This window comes from Miniopterus schreibersii (assembly GCF_964146895.1).
Source record: "Miniopterus schreibersii genome assembly, chromosome: 6".
Taxonomy (NCBI): Eukaryota; Metazoa; Chordata; class Mammalia; order Chiroptera; family Miniopteridae; genus Miniopterus; species Miniopterus schreibersii.
The window spans coordinates 78,295,554-78,319,965 of record NC_138107.1 but is presented as its reverse complement, the minus strand read 5'-3'; the positions used below and the strand labels follow the sequence as shown (position 1 = coordinate 78,319,965).

Here is a 24,412-nt window from a genome sequence, read left to right as displayed (position 1 = left end):
ACTTCCAAAGAGATACAAAGTCCTAAAAAGGCAATGATCTACCACATACATACTTTGATTCCTTGCTTTAACCCTTTTAAATTGGGTGGCAGCATACTTTTTTGAAAACGTGTTACTTTTATGTTACTGCTGTATTTTGGTTAATTTGGTTCTCCAAATGAGAATGGCATACGTTCATTTGTTTATGACTGTGTTCATGCTCATGGGGCAAATAATAGAGCATTTATAGAATCACAGCTAACTCCTTGAGTAAGTCACGCTGAAAATCAGATTAACTCTACAAACACATCACCCTCTTCATTTATCTTTGTCTAAAAAAAAAAAAAATAGGCAACTCAAAGAACAGAGTGATTAGCTTTGGTAAAATGACTCACAACACAATGCTTTCTGTAGTCTTCGGATTTTGATGGCCGTACGGTAGGCCGAGAAACGTACGTTATTCAGGTCAGCTGTAAAGGAAAAGGGAACACATTAAAAAGCATGCTGATTACTTAACTTATATTACGTGGCAAGAAGGTATTTGTTTACTTCAGATGTGTATTCACATTAAAAAGTTTTCTCCTAAAATCCATAGCCCTTATTTAAGGAAATAATTAAATGTTCATTAGCACTGTGGTGAGATATATTCCAAAGCAGTGAACAGAAAATTCCAAGAAAGGAAAAGGAAGGCAATGAGGGAAAGGAAACACACCCGGCCTGTGAGCTTTCAAGGGCTTAATAAACACCTGGCATTGTAGAGGGCCCTTCCTCTGAACAGCTGGGAGGAACTCTCCTCCAGGGGCATTTTCCCCAAGGACAGTTCTGCCAGCCTGGCCTTCCATCTCCCTCCCTAGAAAGCGAGTCTTATTTCTATATTCCTCCATTCAGATCTATTTGCTTCTTCTGCCCTTTCATAGATCTGGTCAAAATTATCCTACAGTCAATATTCAAACCTTTGGAAATAACAAATACTGCAATTTCTTTCTCTGTCCCCTAAAGACAGAGTATCAGTATTAGAGAAGAGTGGAGATAGAAGAAAATTCAGAAACCATCAAAATTTACCCTCTCCTTTTGCTAACTAAACAAACCAGTGGCTTTTCTCTCACTTGTTCAATCTTTGAAGCCATCCACACTCACCCAAATGAATGTTCACATAGGAGCCTGATATTTAAAGAGATTAAAAAGGGGTGATACCATTGTAATTAGCTAGTTATTAATAGTAGGAAAGAGGCAAAAGGGAAGCCAGACATTTTAGGCATGTCATTTGGGCAGCTTCACCAGGAAGGTGCAACTTTACACTCCCCAGGGAACCACTGGTCCATTCCCTGCAGATTACTGGGGGAAAGGACTGCACAAAGGGGAAGATGAACACATGTGCAGTGAATGTGGGGTGACAGAGAGAAGGTGCCTGTCAGTCAAACCTGGGAACAGAGATCATTGGCCAGAGGGGGTGGGGCCACTACAAGCCTGAGAAAATTTAGGACTACATAATTCCCAAAACAAAGGAGTTCTCACTCTCTCTTGGCTCTCTGGTTCCTTTAGCTTTGCTCCTGCCCATGTTCCCTCCATAGCCATGTGGCCCTACGGACCCCACATGCCATGGACTGATGGACTACAGCGGGGAACACAAACTAAACTGCCTGATGCTGGATGGGACTGTGAAAATAGGGAGCGAGAACTCTGGGAAACAGCTTTCATCCTAGCTCTGCTGAAGCCACAGCTATACTTCTTCTATGGCAGGACAGAGGGAAATGGACCCTGGAGACCCAGGGGCGTAATCCCACAGAAATAAAGCTTTTTACAACATCTCATCTTCCATGCGAGTCTCAGAAAACGCCTTTTCTCAGAATATCGCAAGAAACCCACTCCCACTAGCAACTGGTGGGAACAAGGAGCTCTCTCCACCAATAAAAGGGGTGCTGTGCTCCCCACTTGTTAAAATTGGAGTGGGCATGGGAATCTTAGGAAAATACCATTCCCTCTGCAGCAGCCCCTTTGTTCCCCAAAGAGAAAACTCTTTCAAAATGACTGGACCAACCAAGGAAGCAGGATATATATATCATCAAAGTCATATTCTACCTGAAATCTACAAGATCAAAATTCTTACCTCATGAGTTTTCTTGCATTTTTATATTAAAATGAATTTAGCTCTTCATCTCTACTTAGGAGAAATAAAATTAAGCTAGCTAATTTAATAAGGTTTATTAAACAAAGAGTGAGCTAAAAACAAATGTAAAAGCAGTGGATTAGAGGTTGCTGTAATGTAACTGTTTTTGTTTTCACACAAAATTGGAGATTAAGATGACCCAATATGAGGGAGGTAAAACCTCCAATTATATTCCTCCTTTTAAAATCATGCTTTTGGGGATCATGCTATTTCAAACTTTACGTTCTCTTAAGAAGAAAGGTAAAACCTGTTTACTTTATTGCCCTTAGAAATTCAACTGCTTTTATATGTCACTGTAATGATCCTGTAAACATAATGTGCCATGTAGAAAAAAGCTGGTGATTAGTTTTCATTCAAGAATATACCCTTTTCAGTTTAAGTTAACTCATCACTATTAAATAAAACAATACTCACCAAGGGATTGAAAGAGTTCAGTCATTTTAGGATGATCCCAACAGGTTGTCTGTGTTTGATGGCTGGGGAAAAAAAGGTAATAAATTTAAATAAAAGAACATACAAAGAATACATGTCACACAGAAAATACACAAATAGAATTTTATTCAAATTTTAAAAATACATGCAAAATATCCCCATGATGGATCACTCAGAAACCTGGTGCCTAATTATCATCTAATATTTGAACAACAACAACACATTTTTATCTGGGCAATTATATTGTGAAAATGTAGAAGAAAAATTTTGTTTTATTTCAAAAAGAATTACAACTAAAAATTAAAACTTAGATATAAAGTGAGACTGTCGTGGACACTGGGGCCTCAGGCTTGATAAAGCCAGGTCAGTAGAGGCTCCAGAGTCATTCTAGTTGTGTTAGGAAGATGTAGGTTCTCATTCAGAACAAATCCTCCAAGAGCAGCAGTGCTGTGAAGAGTCTTTAAACTTTAGGAGTCCTAACCAAATTCCCGAAGAGCAGAGGAATGAAGAGTTTAACTCTGAATAGCATCGGATCACAATCGACTGAGCCTCCCTCGTCTTCAACCTGAGTCTCTCCTTCCCCTGTATACATTTTCTCCTTTCCTCTGCAGGGACCCACTCAGAACCCTAGTGTTGGGATAAGAGTTATTTTAAGCCACAGACTTTTGCAGTTCAACAGAGGTAGAAAGAAGCCTTCTCACAGCTCCCTTTATCTGACTAAAAGCAGCAGCTCCTGGGAAATGAGGCTGCCATAAACCCCCTCTCTGATGGGGAGTTTCATGGGCCTGAAGGCAGGAAAACCACCCGCACCTGCATAAACAGGCATCATCACAAACTTTCTTTACGTTTTTTTTCTCTTTAAAAAGAAAAAAAGTCTTTCCTAAAGAAACCTATCGGGTTTTCTCACAGGAGCCTGTTCTCCCATCCCTCTCCCCTTCTCAGTTAAGTGTACAAGCCCCAAATTCTAGACCCCTTTGAGTGACCTACCACTGGGCCTTCCTGCAGGCACGTGCACTGCAAGCAGGAGTGAACACTTTCTTTTCTCTTGCTAATCTGTCTTTCCTGTTTAATTCACAGGCCCTCAGAAACTGAACCCATGAAGGCAGAGCGAAAGATGCTTCCTTCCCAGACACCCTCTTCATTGGTATCTGGAGTCCCCACTCCCGAGGTATGTGTCTCTCTTTTGCCAGTTTGACTTCACCACCCTCCCTCGCTCGGCCTCCCTCAGCTAACCAGTACTGGGTTTTTTAAAGTATAGATATTGAACACTTTTTTCTCATGATCCCTATTCTTCACTTTAAAAGAGAGGTTCATGTTGTCTCTTTTTCTATAAATTCGAAAACCAACAAAGAATTAGAAGTCTTTGGGGAATGAGATGGTAAAAGAGATCAATGTAATGCTTAAATTGGGTCCTTTGAGTGTGCATGTGAGCTGATTAGCTCTTAGCTTCAATGGGCCAATGGCCTTATATTTAAAAATAGTTTACTGTCCCTTATCTGGGTCAGAATAGAGTAATAACATTTTATAGTGCTCCAAAGACTTCCTGGATAACACTCAGTTCTTATAACTGTTTAGTAAGCTAGGTGAAATGGCACAGGGCATGAGAGAGAGATATATTAAAATATTCATACAATTGCATTTAAGAGCAATTGTTTTTGAAACCTGTGTAATATATCAAGAGGTAGGGCATGTCACTGGGAAAGGATGCAGTTGCTGTCATGTGCACACAGGTAACAGAACACCCACATTACTCATGATTTGCTTTGAAAAATATTAGCTTTGAAATTGACTTTGTAGAATATACTGGAAATTCCAAAATCTCAAATAAAATAGCATACCTACAATGTGAAGATATGTACTGGAAGAGTTGGAAAGTCATCTGGCTCCTTCCTGGTTCTTGACACTAATGCAGAGGCAAATACTTCCACTTCGTGTTCTGCTACTGAACACCAACAAAACCACTCTAGCCATTTACTATCTAAATTGCTCCAAAACCACAAAGTAAGTACTGGAGTTGATTCACCTAAGGTCCTCACTACTGACAGTATGGCCCAGAGCTGGAGAGAAATGCAGAACCTTGGACTCCTACTGAATCAGAATCCTTGTCTTAACAAAATCGCAGGTGATTCATGTGCACACTGAAGTTTGAGAAGCACTGACCTAAAAGGCTCCTATAGCATGATTGAAAATGAAAACCAAAAAAAATAACAAAATAAAGAAAAACACCTCCAAATTTTGCTAATAAAACAACTGCTTCCCTACCATCACAAAGAATTAAAGAAGGATTTGCTGAAAATAGAGAGTAATTCCAACAATTTTATCATGGGCTTCTCCGACAGCCTACCAGCATTCACTTGATCTCGTCTCTTCATGTGATTAATTTCAATCCCCGTGGCAACACTACAGTCCAGAGACAGACAACCCATCCTGAAGGACCAAGCCAAGGCTCAAGAACCAGACAAAGCTATGAGTAATGCAGAGCCACACTTTATACTTAAGCAACAAATGTAAATAATTACGCTTTCTCTAGTGGGTGCTTTGGCCAGCAACCCCTATGGAACCATGAGAGGAAAACACCTCTGTGCAGACAGGCAGTGGCCTGAGAATTCAGTGAGAACAAGGCTTGCTAATAGCTCTTTTTAGCGAAACCAGTAGTAGGAGCTCAGGGAGCACACACATTTGGCAAACAGATGGAGGGAGGGAAAAGGCATCCCCCTTTGTGAATTCAATACCAGTTGATTCATTAGGCGGAACTGCCAACACTGAAAATAAACACAGCCTCTGGTTGCAAACGTATAACTGCGGCTTACCAAACAACAGCTACAAAAAAACAGTAGTAGACGCAGTTGGCTGCTGGATTTTTCTTTCTTTCTTTTTAAATTTTTTTTTTAAGTGGGGGGAGGATTTTAAAACAAAATCCACAATCCACCCATAGGCTCAAAGTATTTGAACAGCTGCAGATTGCTCAGCTCATGGAGCCAAAATGCTGCCAGTCAGTCCAGAGTAGGCAACCAAACAGAAACATAAGTAGCATTTTTCCTCCCCAAATACAACAGGTTAGGTTCTGGCCAATCTCAAATAGGAGAGAGGAATGGGACTTAATATTACACAGCTTGATAAACTGTAAAATTAAAGTGTAATTCTGTTATAAAAATCCTCTTTTTAAGAGGGAACAGACACAGAATAAAACAAAAAAATGTAAAACCTAACAAAGCAGCAATTAGCAGCTAAATCCAAAATCATAGGAAGCAACAGTAATGAGAATCTGTGACATTAACTAGGGTGCCCAGCCAGGCCACTTTTGCTTGTGTAGGGAAAACGGTGAAGGCTTCTGACATGGACAAAAAATTAAGTGTGTGTCCTGTGAAGTTAAAATTGTTTTTGAGCTATCTGAAACTGGAACACTAAAGAAAATGGATAGTAATGCAAATGATATTTTGTCCATAGAAATGCAAATTGTGTCCACTGGAATGCAACTGATTACTGTCCAGTGGATACTGACTAGCTTTGCATCTGCCTGTCAATTCATTGAGCAACCCTTGACTATAAAGATGCAGTTCTCAGTATTCTCCTTGGAGCCTGTCATAACTTCTTACTCATTCCCTTATTAACTAGTGGGTTAAATGAAATCTTTGACGTGTTCTTTTTATATTTGTATGAGTTGAGCTTTTATCCATTTTTATTGTATTCTCTTTACTTAATTTTTAAAATTTTTATTTTTTGAGATAATTGACATATAACATTGTGTAAATTTAAGGTATACACCCTGTTGATTTGATACATTTATATATTGCAATATGATTACCACTGTAACCTTAGCTAACATCTCCATCGCACTACATGATTACATTTTCTTTTTTGTGGTGAGAACATTTAAGATCTAGTCTCTTAGCAGCTTGGAAGGAGATGACACAGTATTGTTGTCTATCATCACTGCGCTGTGCATTACATCTCCATTCCCTATTTTTAAAGTTATTTTTCACCATCTGGGACAGTCCTGGTTCAGAGCTGCTATCCTCCATAATCATTAGAAGTGTCCCTTTTCTGGTGTCCCAGTTAGGATAACCTGTGGTCCCTGTATTAAATGGGCTTTAATGAAAATTAATCAATAAGACTAATAAGTAGTATGTCCTTCTACCTATTATGATCCATAATGTATTCTGATAAGTCACACAAAATAAAACACAAGGTTATACACCACCAAATAGAACACAAAAATACTGTTTCATAAAACTGTCCAGTATATGAGTTAATGAACCAACAGCAAAGTACATGCAGTTTTGATAGATTAATAACATAAAATGGACCCTCAGCCAAACACACTTACTTGTTACTTATCCAGCCAGACTTCTACCTGAAACTGAACTTTGTGAGTTTTACTATTTATCATTCAATTCCAATTATAATTATAAAGGCGTATAAAAGAAAAAAATTGAAGGTGAGTTCATTAAAAATGCAAATGTGGGAAAAAGAACTATGTATGCTGCACCGTGATAAGACAATTTCGGAAAGAGGAAGATTTCTTCTTTGCTGTGCAGAGTGAAAGACGCCACGCACTAGGTCAGGATGTAGAGTGGTAATTATGGCAATAGCCTATTATTTCAGTGCTCAGTTTCTACCAGGTGATCTTCTAAACCAGTGATTTTCAGTCGGGGTGCCGCAAGAATTTTTACAACATGAAATGCCTGACTATTTAGTCAGGGGCACTGACTTCTTTTCCCTTAGATCGTCAAATTAAAAAAAAATGACCACGGCCAACACAACAATAGTCGTCCAGTGTGACTGAATCAAAATTATACCCGGTTTGTTTTATGTCAGATCAGCAAAAAATATATTTTTTGGTGTGCCGCAGAATTTTAGTAATTAGTTGATGTGTGCCAGGAGATTAAAAAGGTTGAAAATCCCTGTTCTAAACTCTTTCTATGTGTAAACCTAACCTGATAACTCTATGAGTTACATGCCAATATTATCCCCATTTTTCGCTTAGATCACCTGTTCGAAATCACATAATTAGTAAGTGGTACAAATGGGATTTGAACCCAGATGGACAGATCGTAACCCTGATTTCTTAATAGGAAAGTATACTTGCATGACTGAGGTTTTAAATGATTTCTGATGAAATCTGTCTAAGTTTGAGCCCATCATTATAATCATTACAAACAACCTCATCTCCCTGGCTCCTCTCTCCCTCGCGGCAAAACCCAAGCATGGATCAGCTCAATTACTTGCCTTCTCCAGATGCGATCAGCTGCGCATGAACACAGCTGGAGAAAACCGCTCCACAGACAGACTGAGTTTACTCTAAACATGTGACTTCAAACCTCACATGTCCAACTGCTGGCGACTGCACTGCATGGCCTAATAAGCTGGCTTTCCCAGGCCCCAAGACAACAGTTTCCTGCTGCCTTCTCTTCCCCGAGCCTACGTAGGTGTCTCTCCCTGCCTTTGCATCCTTTAACTTGATCTCATGCTTTATTGAAAAACCAAAAACCAATTCCTTCCTCTTCCTACCATGAAATCAATACCCCTCTCTCCATCTACCAGATTGTGTTCTTCTCTCCTCCAATAACCGAGGAATTCGTCACAGGGATTTCTTAGGAACTCCTGCACTGCACTATCAACCCCTCTTTCAATAACTACTTTTACTATATAAATATTTAAGGATCTGCCATCTCAAGACATATGTGTGCACGCACACACACACACGCACGCACACACACACGCACACACACACACTTTCTCACCCCTACCTGGAATCTCTATTCCTGCAGCCACAGGATTCTCAGCTCAGTAAGCACATCCTTACGTCCCACTCACTACTCGGCCCGCTCCTACTAGGCTGCCGGTTTCACTCCTCCACCCAAACTCGTCTGTCAAAATTATCAGTGAGCTCTGTCACTGAGTGGAATGGCTGCTCCCCTTTCTGCATCTCATTAGACCCCTCTCTCCTCAGGGCGGGGAGAAATAGGGACGAGACCCCAGACTTCTTAAGTAAAGTCTACAGTGTGGTAGAAGCTGAGAGGTGCTGTGAAAACAACCAACCTGCAGAAAATAAAGACGACACAGACAGAATGCGGGCTCTGCCAACACCCTCTTCACAGATGCTTTGAAAGTTATATATAGCAGTCAAGCAGGGGCTCCCAAATAATCAAATGTGCAATCAGATGACTAAAGTATAAAGAGTGAAGACAAATTTTGGCAATCTGATGTGACGCGGTTTATCGAAGTTGTATCTTCTTAAAGATGTAAGAGGTGATATTTTCATTTTGGAATTCAGAATCCCTTCCATCTTTGTTTCACTGGAGACCGGAATATATGAAGAATATGGCGTATTTCCATCAGTAATGTTGATTATTCCTCTGAGTGCGTGTGTGTGCGTGTGTGTTACGTGTGTGTCTGCGTTGGGGCCCGTGGGGAGGGGTGGGGGGCAGTAGATAGGAAGCTCTGTGGGGAGTAAACTTCTATGTTTCTCTGGTTATATGTAACTTCATGAACCTTCACAAACACTTTCTACCATAATCTAGGCTTTTAATGGCAAGAAATCCAAGGTTATACTTTTGGAAACAGAAGCATAAATCTGAGGGAAAACAAACCTTTCTGTTCAAAATCCAAATAAGATATATGTTCCTACTTGATAACAGTGTAAAAGCATGCAGTCGTCCTTAAAAGGGCATTAGCTTGTCATAATAATGAAGACACAAGGCAAGAAAACCAGACTGTAAACAATGGATAACCCCAAATCTGTTGGATTTGACTATAAACTGCACTTAAAAATTTCACTCATCAGTAGAGACAGCATGTAGGGGGCTGCAGAGAACCAGAGGCTACAGCACACCCCAAAATACAATGTCAATATGCCAGGCATCCTTGATAGAACATTTGTTACGAGACAATAAGGCAAGGCTTGTGCATGTTTATTTTTATTTTATTTATTTTTTTAAATATGTTTTTTATTGATTTGAGAGAGAGAGAAACATCAATGAGATGAATTGGCTGCCTCCTGTACCTCCCCCACTGGGGATCGAGCCCACAACCCGGGCATGTGCCCTGACAAGAAATCAAACCAGTGACCTCTCGGTGCATGGGATGATTCTCAACCAACTGAGCCACACTGGCCAGGGCTGTTTGCGTTTAATTTTGTAAACAAGTAGAATCAATGACGGGAATGGATGTGCCTGGGTGTGAGGGGAGGGATAGGTGATGCTTGCTTTGAGGGCACCGAAAGATGGTCTGGAAGAATAAAGATGCATACCCTCAATAAACACAAGGGAGCCTCCATCTGGTAGCACCTCTACTTGGGCCCAGAACTCGTAGGGAGCTCCCCACCCACCCATCTCTCCCTGGAGCTCAGGAGAATCAGGCCATCAAGCAGCACTGCCACAGGTCTGTGGGTGCACTGGCCCTGGGAGCCCTAGATGCCCCTGCCCGGGGGTTTGACCTCAGTATTATGTTCCCACCAGAGTTCAGCTTATGACTGTATCCCTTTAGTTTGTTTTTCAAAGTTAATTTATATCATTTAATTTTTTAAAACTTTACTACTTAACTGTTTCCTCTATATTTTAAAGGAGGAATTAATTCTATTTTTTTGCCTATGGCTGTATTGGCTCTACTGTATTATTTCACTTTACAATCAGTACAGAAAAAGATATTCTATTTATCTCACAATTTATTTGACAATTATTAGTTCTGTACTTTTGTTCATTTTAAAGACTATTTTAAAAGTATAATCTTTATAAATTAAAGTACAATTACCACTTTTCCTCCCTTCATGGCCACACAGTGATCCTTTCTGTACCTTATGGTAGACTTTTATTAATTGCATCTCTGACCCTAAAAATCACACTGTACAGTAGGGCTGAAGGTGTTATTATAATGCAATGGAGCTGAGTCATCTAGAAGATTCCAAGCCAAAATTCCTCATATTAATAATAACTCTGGCCCCAGCAATGTACAGATAAAAGGCAGGAAAGGTAGTGTCTTCTTAAGTCTTGAAATGGTGAATATCTTTCTAAGACAATGTCCACGCCACATAAATTATCTCCATAAACCAGGACACTGGTAAACACACTAGAAGTTGGCCTGCTGCGGTTTGCGGGCGTCTGGCTGCTGCAGGGCCGCTGTCTGCGTTAGTTTTCCAGTTGCCACAGTGAGCTCCTGTCTGAGGCCGCCTCCGGACCCCGGAGGCTTAGTGATCCCAAGGTGCTTACGTTCTCTCATAAAGCAATTTCACTCTTACCCCCTCATTAGCAGAGTTGGCCCAGTGAGCTTTAAATATTTATTTTCAATAAAGATAGAGTCACAGGCCATTTCTTGGAAAAATAGACTCTCCAGTACGTCTCTTATGCTTCAATTTCATTTATTTCTTTATCATTAAAGTTCCACTTCAGGAAATGGACTCAAAGCGTGCCCCCAGAGCTCCAGTTAAAAGGCCAGGAATCGATAGGATGCTGCTCCTCATTTGATGAAGGCAGAAGAGAGAGAAGATTTCTGCAGGAAGCCTTTCAGAGGGAGCTACATTCACCTTTCATGGTTAATTACACCTTGGTGTTAGGATTTATTTGGCTCTGGAATGAGCTATCTGTAAACTTTAAAGATAAAACACTTTATGTTCATTTTTTTGGTTAGTGTTTCATCTATACCTCTGTTAGCTTTGACCTTCCTGTTATTTGGATATCCCATTGCTGCCTCTTTTCTCTGCTCATATTTAAGGAGTGACTGTTTCCCCTACATCATCTAAGTGGGGTCCATGATTCCTCTAAAGAAATAAGCATGAATACCCTCCTCTGGACTGTACACCCAGACTGGTATATGCAGTTTATGCAAATTGATAGCACGAATGGATAAAAAACAGCTACCTGTTCTCCAAGATTTCATTTACAGCCATAAACTTAATTTTTTTCAGCAATTGATGGATTAGAGCAGTAGAGGTGTCCTCGGCAGGCGAGAAGGGTGTCTAGGAGAGTACTGCGGGGTTATCCATAATGCGCACAACACCAGAAAAGGAAAACTACAAACTAGATCTTGATTTAGACCTGCTCCTAAGGGGAAGTTCAAGTACATCAGAGAAGGCGAGGTAGTCATGTTTGTGGATACAGATTAGTTCATTCTGGTTGGTGCATCTGTAATACTAGGAAATGTCAGCTTTGGAGAATGTGATATGTGTTGTCCGTATAATCAGAGATTACAAATATGTCCATGTCAAAGCCGTGTGTGGGACTGCAGTTGGGATGCTATGAAGAGCTGAGGTTTGCACTTCAGATTCCAGGGGGGAAACAGCCATAGAACTGGGAGGAGGTGAGCAGGGAGCCTGTCAGGGGGAAGGAGTAACCATTTGTACCAAGACGAAGGCCTGCTGGAAAGTCGTGCCCTGAGGTTTAGAGAAGACACTGTAGGGGAAGAAAGGAACACCTATTTCTTAACTACACCTTAGTAAATTCTATGAAATAGTGTGGCTTACCAATAGGCTGGGCCTGTGTACAGAACCATCTACTCAAAAAGCCCTGGGGACCCATGAGCCAGCTTCATCGACAGAATGACAGGACCCTCCCGACCATGAGAATGAGGAAGGAGAATGGAGGGCCATAGGTTGTCTCCCCAGCTCAGAACTGCCAAGATCTGCTGGGCCAGGCTGTGGAGAATGGCACCTTCCCATTTATAGGAAAGCACCTTTGTCCGTTACCAGACCACACTGTATATATTATATCAAAATGCACACCTAAATACTGAAAATATATAGCACTTCTACCTGAATATTATTTTCTTTGTGGTCAAATTAATTCATTCTAATATGCTCCAAGAAATTCTAATTGCATGAAATGAATGCTAAAATTGTTTTTAAATTTTTCTTCTATTTACTTGTGCAGCCATGCAAAGGGAGGTATATATTAAAAGGCTCTTCATTCATTATTAACCTGCTAATTAATTTGTTTGGAAATTACATTTTGTTTTCAAAACAATTCTTCATCTGGAGATACTGGCTCACATAATGCTACCTCTCAAGATTGATGTTAATTCTTTATGCGGAAATAAACTGATAAGTTACACAACAGAGCAAGTAATGCAAAAATCTCAGTAAACAAGCTTTCTAAAAAAGAAGAGAATTCATTCTATGCACGTGGGGAGATTTCTAAATATTTGAGAGCCATAAAAGACATTTAACACTAAAACTATACATATTTCAGAAAATCCAATCTTTCACTAATGATGTTGAAGGTATTTTAGGATGCTACAATGCTGCAGGTCATCATTAAAAATATTCGCCATCATTATATTATACTCAGCCAATGAGATACCAGATAAACTAGCTTTTACTCTACTGATCTGCCCCATAAAGGATGCATAGACTGAGCGAGGATATGATCCTGCTACATCCCACCAAAACTATAAAAATTCTGAATTAGTTAAATTCTAACTTAGACAATGTAATTCTGTCATATATATCAACCTGGACATACAGAAATCCCTTTTAATAGTAGTGCTAAAATTAAGGATGGATTTTTAAAGTGCCAAATCAAACAGATAACCATTGTAGTACATAATCAAGCAAGAGATTTAATATTGTCTTTATCTAGTAAATAAACAAAAATATGCCTTACTGGATCTAATTTACATTTTTTAAAAATCAGATGATGTGGATTCTAGGTTAATTCAGTAGGTTGATTTCAATTAATTTGCATGGACTTCTAGATTTTATACAGTATATGTATTAGTTTTCTGTTGCTGCTGGAACAAATTGCCACAATATAAAATATCTCCTTGGGCTAAAATCAAGGTTGTCTGGGCTACATTCTTCTCTGGAGGTTCTAGGAGAGAATCTCATTTCCTTGCCTCTTCCAGCTTCTAGAGGCTGCCTGCATTTCCTGGCTCACACCTCCTGCTTCCATCTTCATGCAACCTAACATAATCCCATTCAGAATGTGGGTCGTTTTTATGTGGCCATGATTCTGCCTACATCAGATTTATGCCTAAACCTGTACCACTTAAGTCAATATTCACCCAGTAAATTAAAATTCTCCATTGTTATTATTATTACTCTTATTATTTTCAATGAAAATTTAAAATTAAGAAATGTAAATCTGGATCAGATTATCACATCTCTCTCAATAGACGTGTCCATTTTCCCAGCCTCTAATTTCTTCCCATTCACGCTTGCACAAAGTTGAACTTTATCCATAAGTTTATCACAACTCAGTACATTATAAATTGTACAGCTATAAAAGTATTAAATTCCCTTAAGACAATGTAACACATATTGCTTACTATATCTGTTATGTGTTATCGCAACATTGCTTATCTCTGTTACCCTGAGGCTACATCTCAGATGCAGTAAAAGCTTCATAAGGAAATACTCTTCCAAAAACACTGGCTTCACACACAGGTTTTTCAGGAAGAGGGAGTCAGGAAGAGTCGATTGTGCATGTTGGCATGGATTCCGGAGACTCACATGCTGTGTTAGGGTGTAGAGGAAACTTGGCCCAGAGATCTTCACCGTCTTGCTTGAGGTCACTGGGCTAATCTGACACAGATCTGTCTCCTGATAAAATAAGTCAGCATTTCCCTCCACAATTATAATGACATTCATGTTGATGGGAAATAGTCAACTATGACTCTTCATCACCTTAACACGTTGTAAATCAAGCTCTGCTAACTTACACCTCAAGGGACTGAAGAAGTTGTATTTTATCATTCTGTCCTGTGACAACATGTAGACTACCCCTAAAACCCTAAGCGGACCCTGTGTAAATCATACAAAATTTATAAAATGTTCACCATAAGGAGAAACTTAGTATGTGAAAAGGAGAAACTGTCAAGTTGACAACAAAAATGAAGTATCAGAAGCCTAAACTGATATTGCAGATAATTTCCATAAATCAAAGAAAAACTTGAAAATATTGAACTTTTTCATGATAAAAACACTGTTTCTTTTTGGTGGATTAAAATGAGAAGAGTACAAGAGCTTTTGAAATGGATTTTCTTGGAGGAATAAAAATGCTTTAGAATCAGTACAATTTCAGCAACATCATTATGTCAAGAGTATTATAGAAATTATGTCATTTTCCCAAAATATTTTAAAACCTGCTCTTAAAAAAATCAGCTAAACACAGCCATAGCCCTAACTTAATAAACTACAATTATCACTCTGGTTTTTAAACTAATTTTGTTGAAATATTAAATATATATTATCTCTATAAATATATAGATATATAATTTCCTTCAGATAATAGCACTGAATTCCACTTTTAAAAGTTATAGGATAAAAAGCCTCTTAAGCTATCAACATAACTTTATTTTTTGGTTGGTAAAGGAGAATTAAAATCAACTTACTTGATGTAATAGGGCACTTTATTATGTGAAATGGATCTTTGCCACGGCAGCTGGACTGAAGCTGAGGAAACAAAGGGAGGTTATTGGAAACTGCTAACTCCACAGCCTTATGCCTCAATGCAAAACAACTGAACACGTTTTACAGCGAATTCAGTGAGAACTGCTCTGGTTTCTGAGCTGGGTTCCTATAATTATGAAATCTGCAAGCCCAAAAAAACAGTCACTTTAAAAATTCACTCAAAGCAAGGAAAGAACAACACAGGTTCAATTTCCAATGCCACCCCTTACTATTGGACCTGTTGATAAAAATACTTTTTAAAAAATCAAGTCTTATTGTTTATAGTCAACACAGTTTAAAATTTAGTGCTATCTGGAAACTGTAATATATATGTTATATATATTATATATGTATATAACATACGTCCTATAAAGTTAAAACCAAAGTTAATTTCACCTGGTATATCCAGACTATAAACTAGATTTCTCAAGACTGAAATTTCCAAATTACCAGTAACATTCTTTACTTTGCTTTATTTTATATTCACAGGAATAACTATTAAGAACAGATGACATTTAAACAAACTCAATTATATGAATTTTAAAATAAACATAGGTAAAGGGTTATAAAGAATCAAGGCAATTATATGGATAGAAGAATCCCAAATATGTATTTTCATCTTAAATGCACAGAAAATAGAGTTTCCTACTTTTTACACTCGACACCACTCTCATGGAGACTTTGTGTTTTGTTTCACTGAGGTAGTCTTTTTTATAATTCCAGTTACTCCCCGTTTATAAAAATATATTATCCCTACATTAAGCCGATTATTTTAAGACTTATTTAAGAAGAGTTACACATGTGAATCTAGAGCTCTTAAGGAATTTTGCTAAATGAACTAATAAGCAAATTTAAAAAAATAAAACTTTGCAACTATCACTAGACTCTCATGTAACCAGTTTTCATCAATGATTCTTTTCTGAATTTCATGTCATATTACTACCTTGAAAATATACAGCATTCTCAACTTTGCAGAGCATTTGCGAATATATCTGTAATAAGGAAGCCAACAAGATAGATATTAATGCCCTATTTGATTAATGAGGAACTAAACACTCAAGAGATGGGATAACATGCCCAAGTAAAGGGCTGGGCGAGCACGGGAATCTCCGGATTTCTGACTAGTTCAGCAATTTTTCTGTTCAGTTATTCTTCCTCTCTTCATAAGATGTGAGGACTCCCTTCTCCAACTACGTCTGTGAAAGTGTAAAAAGGGGATGAAGGTGTGGAACAAGGTGTATTACATTTCTCATTAGAGCCAACCTCACCTCATTGTTGGCACCAGGCTATTAGGTCAGTTTCTATTTTGTGCCTAACTAAACAGGCTCCTTTTATAACCACGGCTAATGTCCAAGAAATATAATAAAGCCAAAAACGCCAAGCAGCAAGGGATAACAATTGTTAAATTTATCAATTGGGATTTTGTTTACACATCTAGATTCATTTTCATAACTGTTCTGATTTGAATAACTTTGACCTCCTTGGACTGTCAGTGCCAGACAATAAAAGGCAATAGGCAATGTGCGTGAGGTTCACAATTTTTATAATGTTTTTTCCCCCTAGAAACATGAGTTTGATTTTTATTATGAAAGAATGGTTGCTAAGTGTAGAGTTTCATCAGTACTAATAGATGACTAATCCTTATAACAGAACTGTAAATAGAGTCTCAGTTCCTTATTAAATTCCTCTTTAATTTGATCTTAGTACATGGCTTTACATTCTATAAAATTAACTTTAAGAAATCTGGAGTGATTCATACCAAATGAGTAGACTGTGAGCCTATTTACTTCATCAACATTGATGGTATCCAAAGTTTAGAAATGCATCCCGGCACCCAGGCAGCCAGTGTCTTCCAGGAGGGCCTACAGATCACTCCAAGATGGGCCGTCTAAGGGCTCGGGTGTGTGAACCTCTCAGTGGGAGAGGAGGAGGGGGGTGGGGGCAGAGAGAGCTTGGGCACTAGGGGGGTGTAGGGCAGGAAGGGCAGGAAATGACTGATTAGGATTGTTCTTGAAGTTGTGAAAGAAAAGCCTGACCTTGAGTTGAGGTAAAGCAGACAAAAGATTAAGAGAAAATAGAACTGCAATCAATTTCGTTGGAAGACATGGTAATACTTCAGTGTCCTCAATGGTTCTACATACAAAGAAGGTATCATAATTGGGAAAGAAGCTTTGCCTTAACTTTTTAAACTTCACTTAAATTGAATTAAACACACTGTTTTCTTATATATCTTTGCCAGGAGCAATGAAAGGAAAGAAATTAACATTTAGTGAAAGCATCTGTGCCAAGAACTGTGTTAGGTGCTTCGTGTAACTCAGTATGTTTTCTCATTTAATTCTGACAGTGATCAGAGGAACTGAGTATTATCATAGTAATTTTAAAATAAAGAAATTGACTTTCAGGGATCACAGGTCTGGTAAAAAGCAGAAATATTATTTTAACCCCAACCTGGGTGACTATGAATCCTAATTTCTCTAGTTTATAGTGAATGATAAAGTAGGGGTTCCAATTATTTATTCAAGATCTCATGAACAGTCCATAAAATTTTAAAAAATTCAGTTGGGAGAATATTACATAAAAATCTACATATATGCTTTGGCTAAGTCTGCAATACCTGATCAGCAGAAAAGCTAAATATAATTATAGTGAGCCTAATAAACCCAAATCTTCTCATTTAAAGATTTGTGGGGAATAAAGTTTTACTTTTAAAGATACAGGCGCATTTTAAACTAATATGCACTTTTTAAGGAGAAAAATTAATTTGAAATCATAAAATATAAAAATGGTTTCTCTGTTGTGAAAAAGTTCATAACCTTTGCAATATGACATAGCAACGATGGTGTGATACTACGGTAGTTATCCCAGCAGATGGTTCTGGGCAGAGCCACAGCTACAGGCAGCTTCCTGTGGCTCCACTTCAAAGACGGACTGATTGTGGCCAGGTGATTACAAATAAGGAGCGATAAACAATACTGTCATAAATGTTCATACATCCTTTTATATACTTATCTAATACAATTAAATGTATTTATATCGCAGAATATGGCTTCTTGAGTGAAAAAGTATGCTGACTCATTCATTCACTGAGAGCAGTGAGGTTGATCAGTACTTACTCGAGAGAAAATGCTGAGAGGAGGGTCCAAAATCTCTATGGGCTTCCTGAAGCTGCTTAAGGCGATCGTCCACAGAAACCTGCATATCGTACCCCAAAAATAATTTTATTTCAAAACAATCACTTTAATAATGTCCTTGATTTAAGTATTATCATAAATAACATCACTGTCCAAGATATGAATGCTTGCAGAGACTCTTTTTCTATTTCTGAAATCAAAACACTGTGACGGAAATAGACCCCTTCTGGCACCAAGTGACAGCAAATAGTGCCAGGCACTCTTCTGAGCAATTCATATGAATGAACTCTTTTAATCTGCACAACAACCACGCTGGCATCATTTATTATGATCAGCATCTTACAGATGAAGACACCGAGACATACAGAGGTGTCCAGGACATAAAGTGTGTAGCAGCAGTGCCAGTATTCACACCCAGCTCACTGGGCACCAGGGTCTATGGCTTTACTATTGTTCTGCTTTGCCTCGAAAGCAGGAAAGGTCTAAAACATCTTAAGTCAAGATGTGGCCATGGGGTCAGTGGCTATGCTCATCTCTGTTTTGTAAGGAAGGCAGCAAAAAGCGCTACAGGGAGTAAATGGAAGTCTAAAATATTCTAAGGGAGAAAACAAATAGATGGACATGTAGAAAGGTGGCTGGATTAGATGACAGAAGACAGAGATAGATGATAGATGATGATAGATAGATAGATGATAGATAGATAGATAGATGATAGATAGATGATAGATGATGATAGATAGATGATAGATAGATAGATAGATGATAGATAGATAGATAGATAGATAGATAGATAGATAGATAGATAGATGATAGATAGATAGATAGATGATAGATGATAGATGATAGATAGATAGATAGATAGATAGATAGATAGATGATAGATAGATGATAGATAGATAGATAGATAGATAGATAGATAGATAGATAGATAGATAGATGATAGATAGATAGATGATAGATAGATAGATAGATAGATAGATGATAGATAGATAGATAGATAGATAGATAGATAGATAGATAGATAATAGATAGATTATAGATGATAGATGATAGATGATAGATAGATAGATAGATAGATGATAGATAAGATGATAGATAGATAGATAGATAGATAGATAGATAGATAGATAGATAGATAGATAGATGATATAAGGAAGACAGATTAGTATGGAATATGTTCTTTTCCTACAAGTTTGTGTCCAATTATCTTGATTTGGGGGTATTAATATACCAGTAGATTAATATACTCTATATATTTGTTTGCACACATTGTATGGTTAATTCTCTACATTATGAAAATGCAGAGTTGGTGCACCTAGAAACTATTGCCAGTCGATAACGATTGCACACAGCCTACTGACATTTCCATGTCTTTTTCCCGGTCTTTGCCTCTGCAGTGCTAGTAAGCTGTTCCACTTAGACTGCCGATCTTATTTTCAGCAGCCTTTAAATGAAACGTGTATATCTCTGGCTCACGGGGCAGCTTGAGTTCCTCCTGGTTGGCTATTTAAGTTGCATTAGCAAGTTTGTTTTTTTGTTAAGGCCAAAAGGCATTCAATATGTCACACTTTACATTTGGGAGGAGAAAACAAGCTGCTACTTCTGAAATTGAACACTGTCGCCTGGCAGCAGATTTCCCCCTCTCATTCAGACAACAACTAACATCTGAGCCCTAGCGGTCACCAGGCTCAGAGACAAGGGAGGCAGGACACATATCGTCCTTTGGGCAGAACAGACTCCCTGACTCCTCAGCTTTGCAGATGGTGGCAACAGACGCAGAATGGGAAGGAAAGCAAGACGGACCACAGGGATGCCTACATAAAAAGGATGAATTAGAGAATTAAAGCAGAAGAGAAAGGGGTAGAGGTCAAACATTTCCGTCTCCAGTCACCAGAAAAGCGAGTTTGAGTTTAACATCTCCTGCCTTACAAATCTCAGATTACTAATACTCTTTCAACGACAGAAAAGACTGTCTAATGCTATACAACTCACTTTGTACCACTTCAATTTCATGACGAAAACAGGAACCCATTGTGTGTTTCAATGTTTGAATTCATTCAGGAAACCTATTATACCTTAAAAGGCTTCTGTGTGCCACCTTGAAATTACATATTTATCTTATTAAATATCACATTTTAGGCCCAGAATATAGAGAGAAATTAGTAAGAATTATTTTTTTTCAATCTCCCACTCAAATTATCCTGCTAGTTTTCTGGGGAAAAGAAATGTTATTATGACTCTTGGGAACTGGCCATTGAATGTGACAAAGCTCCACAAAGATGAGCCAAAAATTATTGATTAGCATGAGCAGTAGCTTGAAAATGCTGATACCCAGTAACACTCAGAGGGTCCTTCCTGGTTGGGCTCTATTAAATCTGGGACAAGCAAGTAAGATCTAGAGTCGTTAAAATAACTGCACTACATCAGCTACGATCTCAGAGCTAAAGGTAAACACCACAATAATATCAGTGTGTCGGCTGCAAAAACTGAGCAAGACACCTAAAGCGCAAGCAGTTGGAATAAGAAGGGTGGAGACTTTAACGTTTCAAAAGAAATAAAAAATGCACGATTAAAGTAAGAAAAATGACTCCTTTGTAAGCCATTATGGGGGAAATGTTTCTGTGACCTACCATACGTTTCAATTACTGTGATTTATTTGACTTTTTGCAACTTTCTACAAATACCATACGAGCAGTACATCAACAATTACATTAAAACGTACACTCATAAATAAATGAGGCCTTTGGGTTCAAGATACTGAAAGACGACTGATGTCACACGCTCTGAATCCGTGACCAAACACAACCAATAAAAGAAAAAATGATGGTGGGTGGTACAAGAGTGAGGATGGGTTAAAGGCCCACCAAGGTCTAACCCTGGACTCTGAAGAGGTCCAAGCTGATACCTGCAAAAGCTTCCAGCGCATATTGAGGTCATCTAGCTGGCGAGACATCTTCAGGGATGGGTGCAGGTCAAGCGGAGACAGCTGGCTCGATAGATCATTCACGGTTTTAACTTTTAAGTTGATCGGCGCAATTTCTTCTCTAAATGCCTGGAAGAAAAAGACAGTCATAATAATGTCATCAGAAAAGAATATAACCAAAGTAGTATTTTGAACTTTGCTTCAAAAACATGACAAGATCAGCTGAGAGGCCAACCACAGTTGCTCAGTCAACAACGGCGGGCCGGACTGAGCCCGGGTTTCAGCGACCAAGGCCACCGGCTGGAGGGTCTCCCTTCGTATCGCAGACAAGCTAACGTGCAGCGTGAAGAGAGAAGTTACAGCGATGCAAACGCACGTAAGCGGCTGTGTTTCCTTCAAGGTTTTCATGATACGCAACTCAGTCTGGAAAATGTTTGCCATTGTTATCTACTGGGCTAATTTCTAGTCTTGATTCTATCTTTAAATTTCTGTCCCATTTTCTTTCTTCATATGGCTGCCTGAATATTTTTTCACCTGATGCAACGACTCGATTTCTGCAAGTTTCCACTTAAAATTAAGTTTCAAAATGGCCAGTAAAAACATCTTCCCTAGCCACAATACCCGCGCCTATATTCCTGGAGAGGTAAGGTGTCCCTTTCGAAAGCGTCTGTGACCACTGTGGTTAGAGGTGGGGCAGGAGGAGTGGAGTCTAGAGGAAAAGAGGTAAGTGAAGCTCAGAACTGACAAATGCCACCCCTGGCACAGTGCAGACCCGGTATGGGTTGGGATGGGCAGTGTATGTGAAGAGGGGGAGGAAAAACACATACACAAACACACACACAAACACACATTCTTGGGGCCAATGACAGTCCTGTCCTGTGACAGCAAACAGAACAAGGAAAACATTACATTTTCTACATTCTGCACATAATTTTACCGGCCTCTATGTTCATGTTCTCTTTTTCCAACATCCCTGCCTAGATCCTTTAAGACTCAACTCAGGTGCCCACCCACGTGCCCCATTTCAGAAAAGATTTCCCTGAGGCCCCTGCCATGGGTTCCCCAGCATTGTCTCCGCCAAGACATTCGGCTGGCATACGTCAGACACACAAGCTGGGTTTTATGGTGGAGGCCACTCTGGTTGCCTGGTGCTGTACCATTCAGTTATTATGTGTTTTAAATATAATTCCTTCTTTGAGCTTTCAGTACATGACATTATAAGCATTCATATTCTTGATGTCCCCCACGCAGAATGGACGCTTCTTGAGACAGACACCTGGCAGTATTCAGCACAGTTTGCAATACAAGAAGAGCAGAATTCCTTTCTTTTGACGAAGGCCCACAAAAATTATATTTGAGGCAAGATTAAGCCAATATGGAATTGGGAACAGAATTGGGTTCTAAAACAGAACTGTTTATTTTTATCTTTTGGTACAGCCCAAGATTAGAGGTGCTGTGAACATCCTACTAGCATCAGCCCTCAGGTTTTATCGTTGCTACAATCCCCCCCTTAAGACCCTAGGCATTCACCTGTGAGCCCCCTCTCTTCTCCTCCTTCGCCACTCCAAGTTTAATGAAGCGACATATATTAAAGTGCTTTGGGTACTATAACATTTTATTAAAACACTACAAGTATTAATTTGGCTTCTGTCTTAGGAGTATAAAAAGAGAGCCCCTTTAACTACTTAACTCCTTCCTTCTCTCCTCCAACATTTTTCTAGTTAACCTATATAACTCTGCCTTATATAACATATACAGGCTAAAAATAATCATTATGACTGATAAACATCAAAATAATATTAAGAACATAACTCTTTTTAAAAAGAAATTAATTCTAGGTAAATCAGAGAATACGCTTTAGTGTTTCAAAATTCTTAAACATGCCCAAAAGCCACACACAGAAGCTCAAGGCGGAGAGTCAGAAGGGAGAGTTGCGACAGTTCTCTCCATGGCTGACGTCGGAAAGTGCACACGACAACAGACGCACAAATACAGCCCAGCCAGAAAAGCAGTTATATGATAACAAAGGCATTTCACTAACAACACAGGCCTGAGGGACGAATCATCAAAGCAGAAGCATGGGACAGAGAGAAGCGGGTGGGAAAGAGAATTTTGCAGCCTGGACTTTGAAGAGACATGGTGTCCCTCAGATTCAGTTTGAGAATAACTGTAGAGAACTCAAACCCTTCAAGCTTTCTTCAGTGATGGTTTTAATATTTTTTATACATTAATATTCTCTCCTCGAGCACCTTGGAGGACTCAAGAATTTTAATCAGCTTTTAAAATCAATATCTTTGTAAAATACCAAACTATAGATATTGAAGATTAAAAATGAAATGCTAGAAAATATTCTCAAATTTATAAAATTTTAAATGACCAGTTTTCCTTCAAAAGATGATTTTTAAATTTTAATTAGATTATAACAATTTTTAAATCTTCTAGAATAAAGGATTTTTCATTTTTCCTCTATAAAAATTTTTCTCTTACAAGCCACAGGTAAGAACATGAAAAGACCTGTGACAAACAAGGTCTGTAGGTTTTGTTTTGGTTGCGGTGGTCAGTGTTTTATGGGAACAAGAAATCTCTTAAGGAAGCTTGTATTTTGGTTTGTAGGCACTTCCGAATGAAGGAGCTTGAAATAAAGCAAGTTTTAAAATGATCTCAGATCTGCCATGTGTTCCATTATAAAGAAGCAATTTATCACGTTCTGGCTGTGCTTTCCTATAGCAGAATAAAAATCTATGTGGTCTTCTTGCTGGAAAAACAGAAACATCTGCTAGTATTAAAGGCACTGCCTGGCAGCCTGTTGGCAGATGTGAATCCCAGACTGGTCTCCTGTTAAGAGGTGTGCATTATGCAAATGAGAATGACAAGATAATTTTAGAAAGTTAAAATTATTTGATTACCCCAAAGATTTAGTTTCCCACTTGCTTTGGCATATTTAATAATAGTTAGCAATAATCAGTACTTATTTTCACCTGCCTATAGCTTCGATGGGATTGGGGGTGTATGTCAGAACACATGTAAAACACCCCAGATTGTGAATCCATTTTATTTGACTTAATTAGATTTGGGCTTTTCTAATAAGATGTTAAAGTATTTTAATCCACAGTTTATTCCTCTCTCTTAAATATTAATTGTAACTTTCCTAGCTTTCCAAGTAAGCAGAGATTTGAACAAAAGGATTTGCATATAGCGATGGCTACTTTCGTTAATCAAATGGGGTTAACAGCTCCAAAACAGTTAGGCCTTTAATAACCTGTACAAGTTTTTATTTTCATCCAACACTAATCATCCTATATTAAAAACTTACACTTTCAAATTCAAATGGATACATTCTGGCTCTAAGCAAGAGGCATCGCAGTTCAAAAGAACATACTTTTGTAAACCACTAACTT

The 24,412-nt window shown here is 38.6% G+C and overlaps 1 protein-coding gene across 6 annotated transcripts in view; it reads right to left on the bottom strand.

The window, feature by feature from the left end:
* The window catches only part of UTRN (utrophin), a 398,636-nt gene that overhangs the window by 62,016 nt on the left and 312,208 nt on the right, over positions 1-24,412 (bottom strand). For all 6 annotated transcript variants that reach the window (XM_081141495.1, XM_081141496.1, XM_081141497.1 and 3 more), the window contains 5 exons: positions 20,997-21,143; positions 18,074-18,152; positions 14,903-14,963; positions 2,561-2,622; positions 375-449 (listed from right to left, as the gene is read on the bottom strand). In XM_081141495.1, coding sequence (XP_080997621.1) covers positions 375-449; positions 2,561-2,622; positions 14,903-14,963; positions 18,074-18,152; positions 20,997-21,143 — 424 coding nt within the window. The remainder of the gene's footprint in view (positions 1-374; positions 450-2,560; positions 2,623-14,902; positions 14,964-18,073; positions 18,153-20,996; positions 21,144-24,412) is intronic.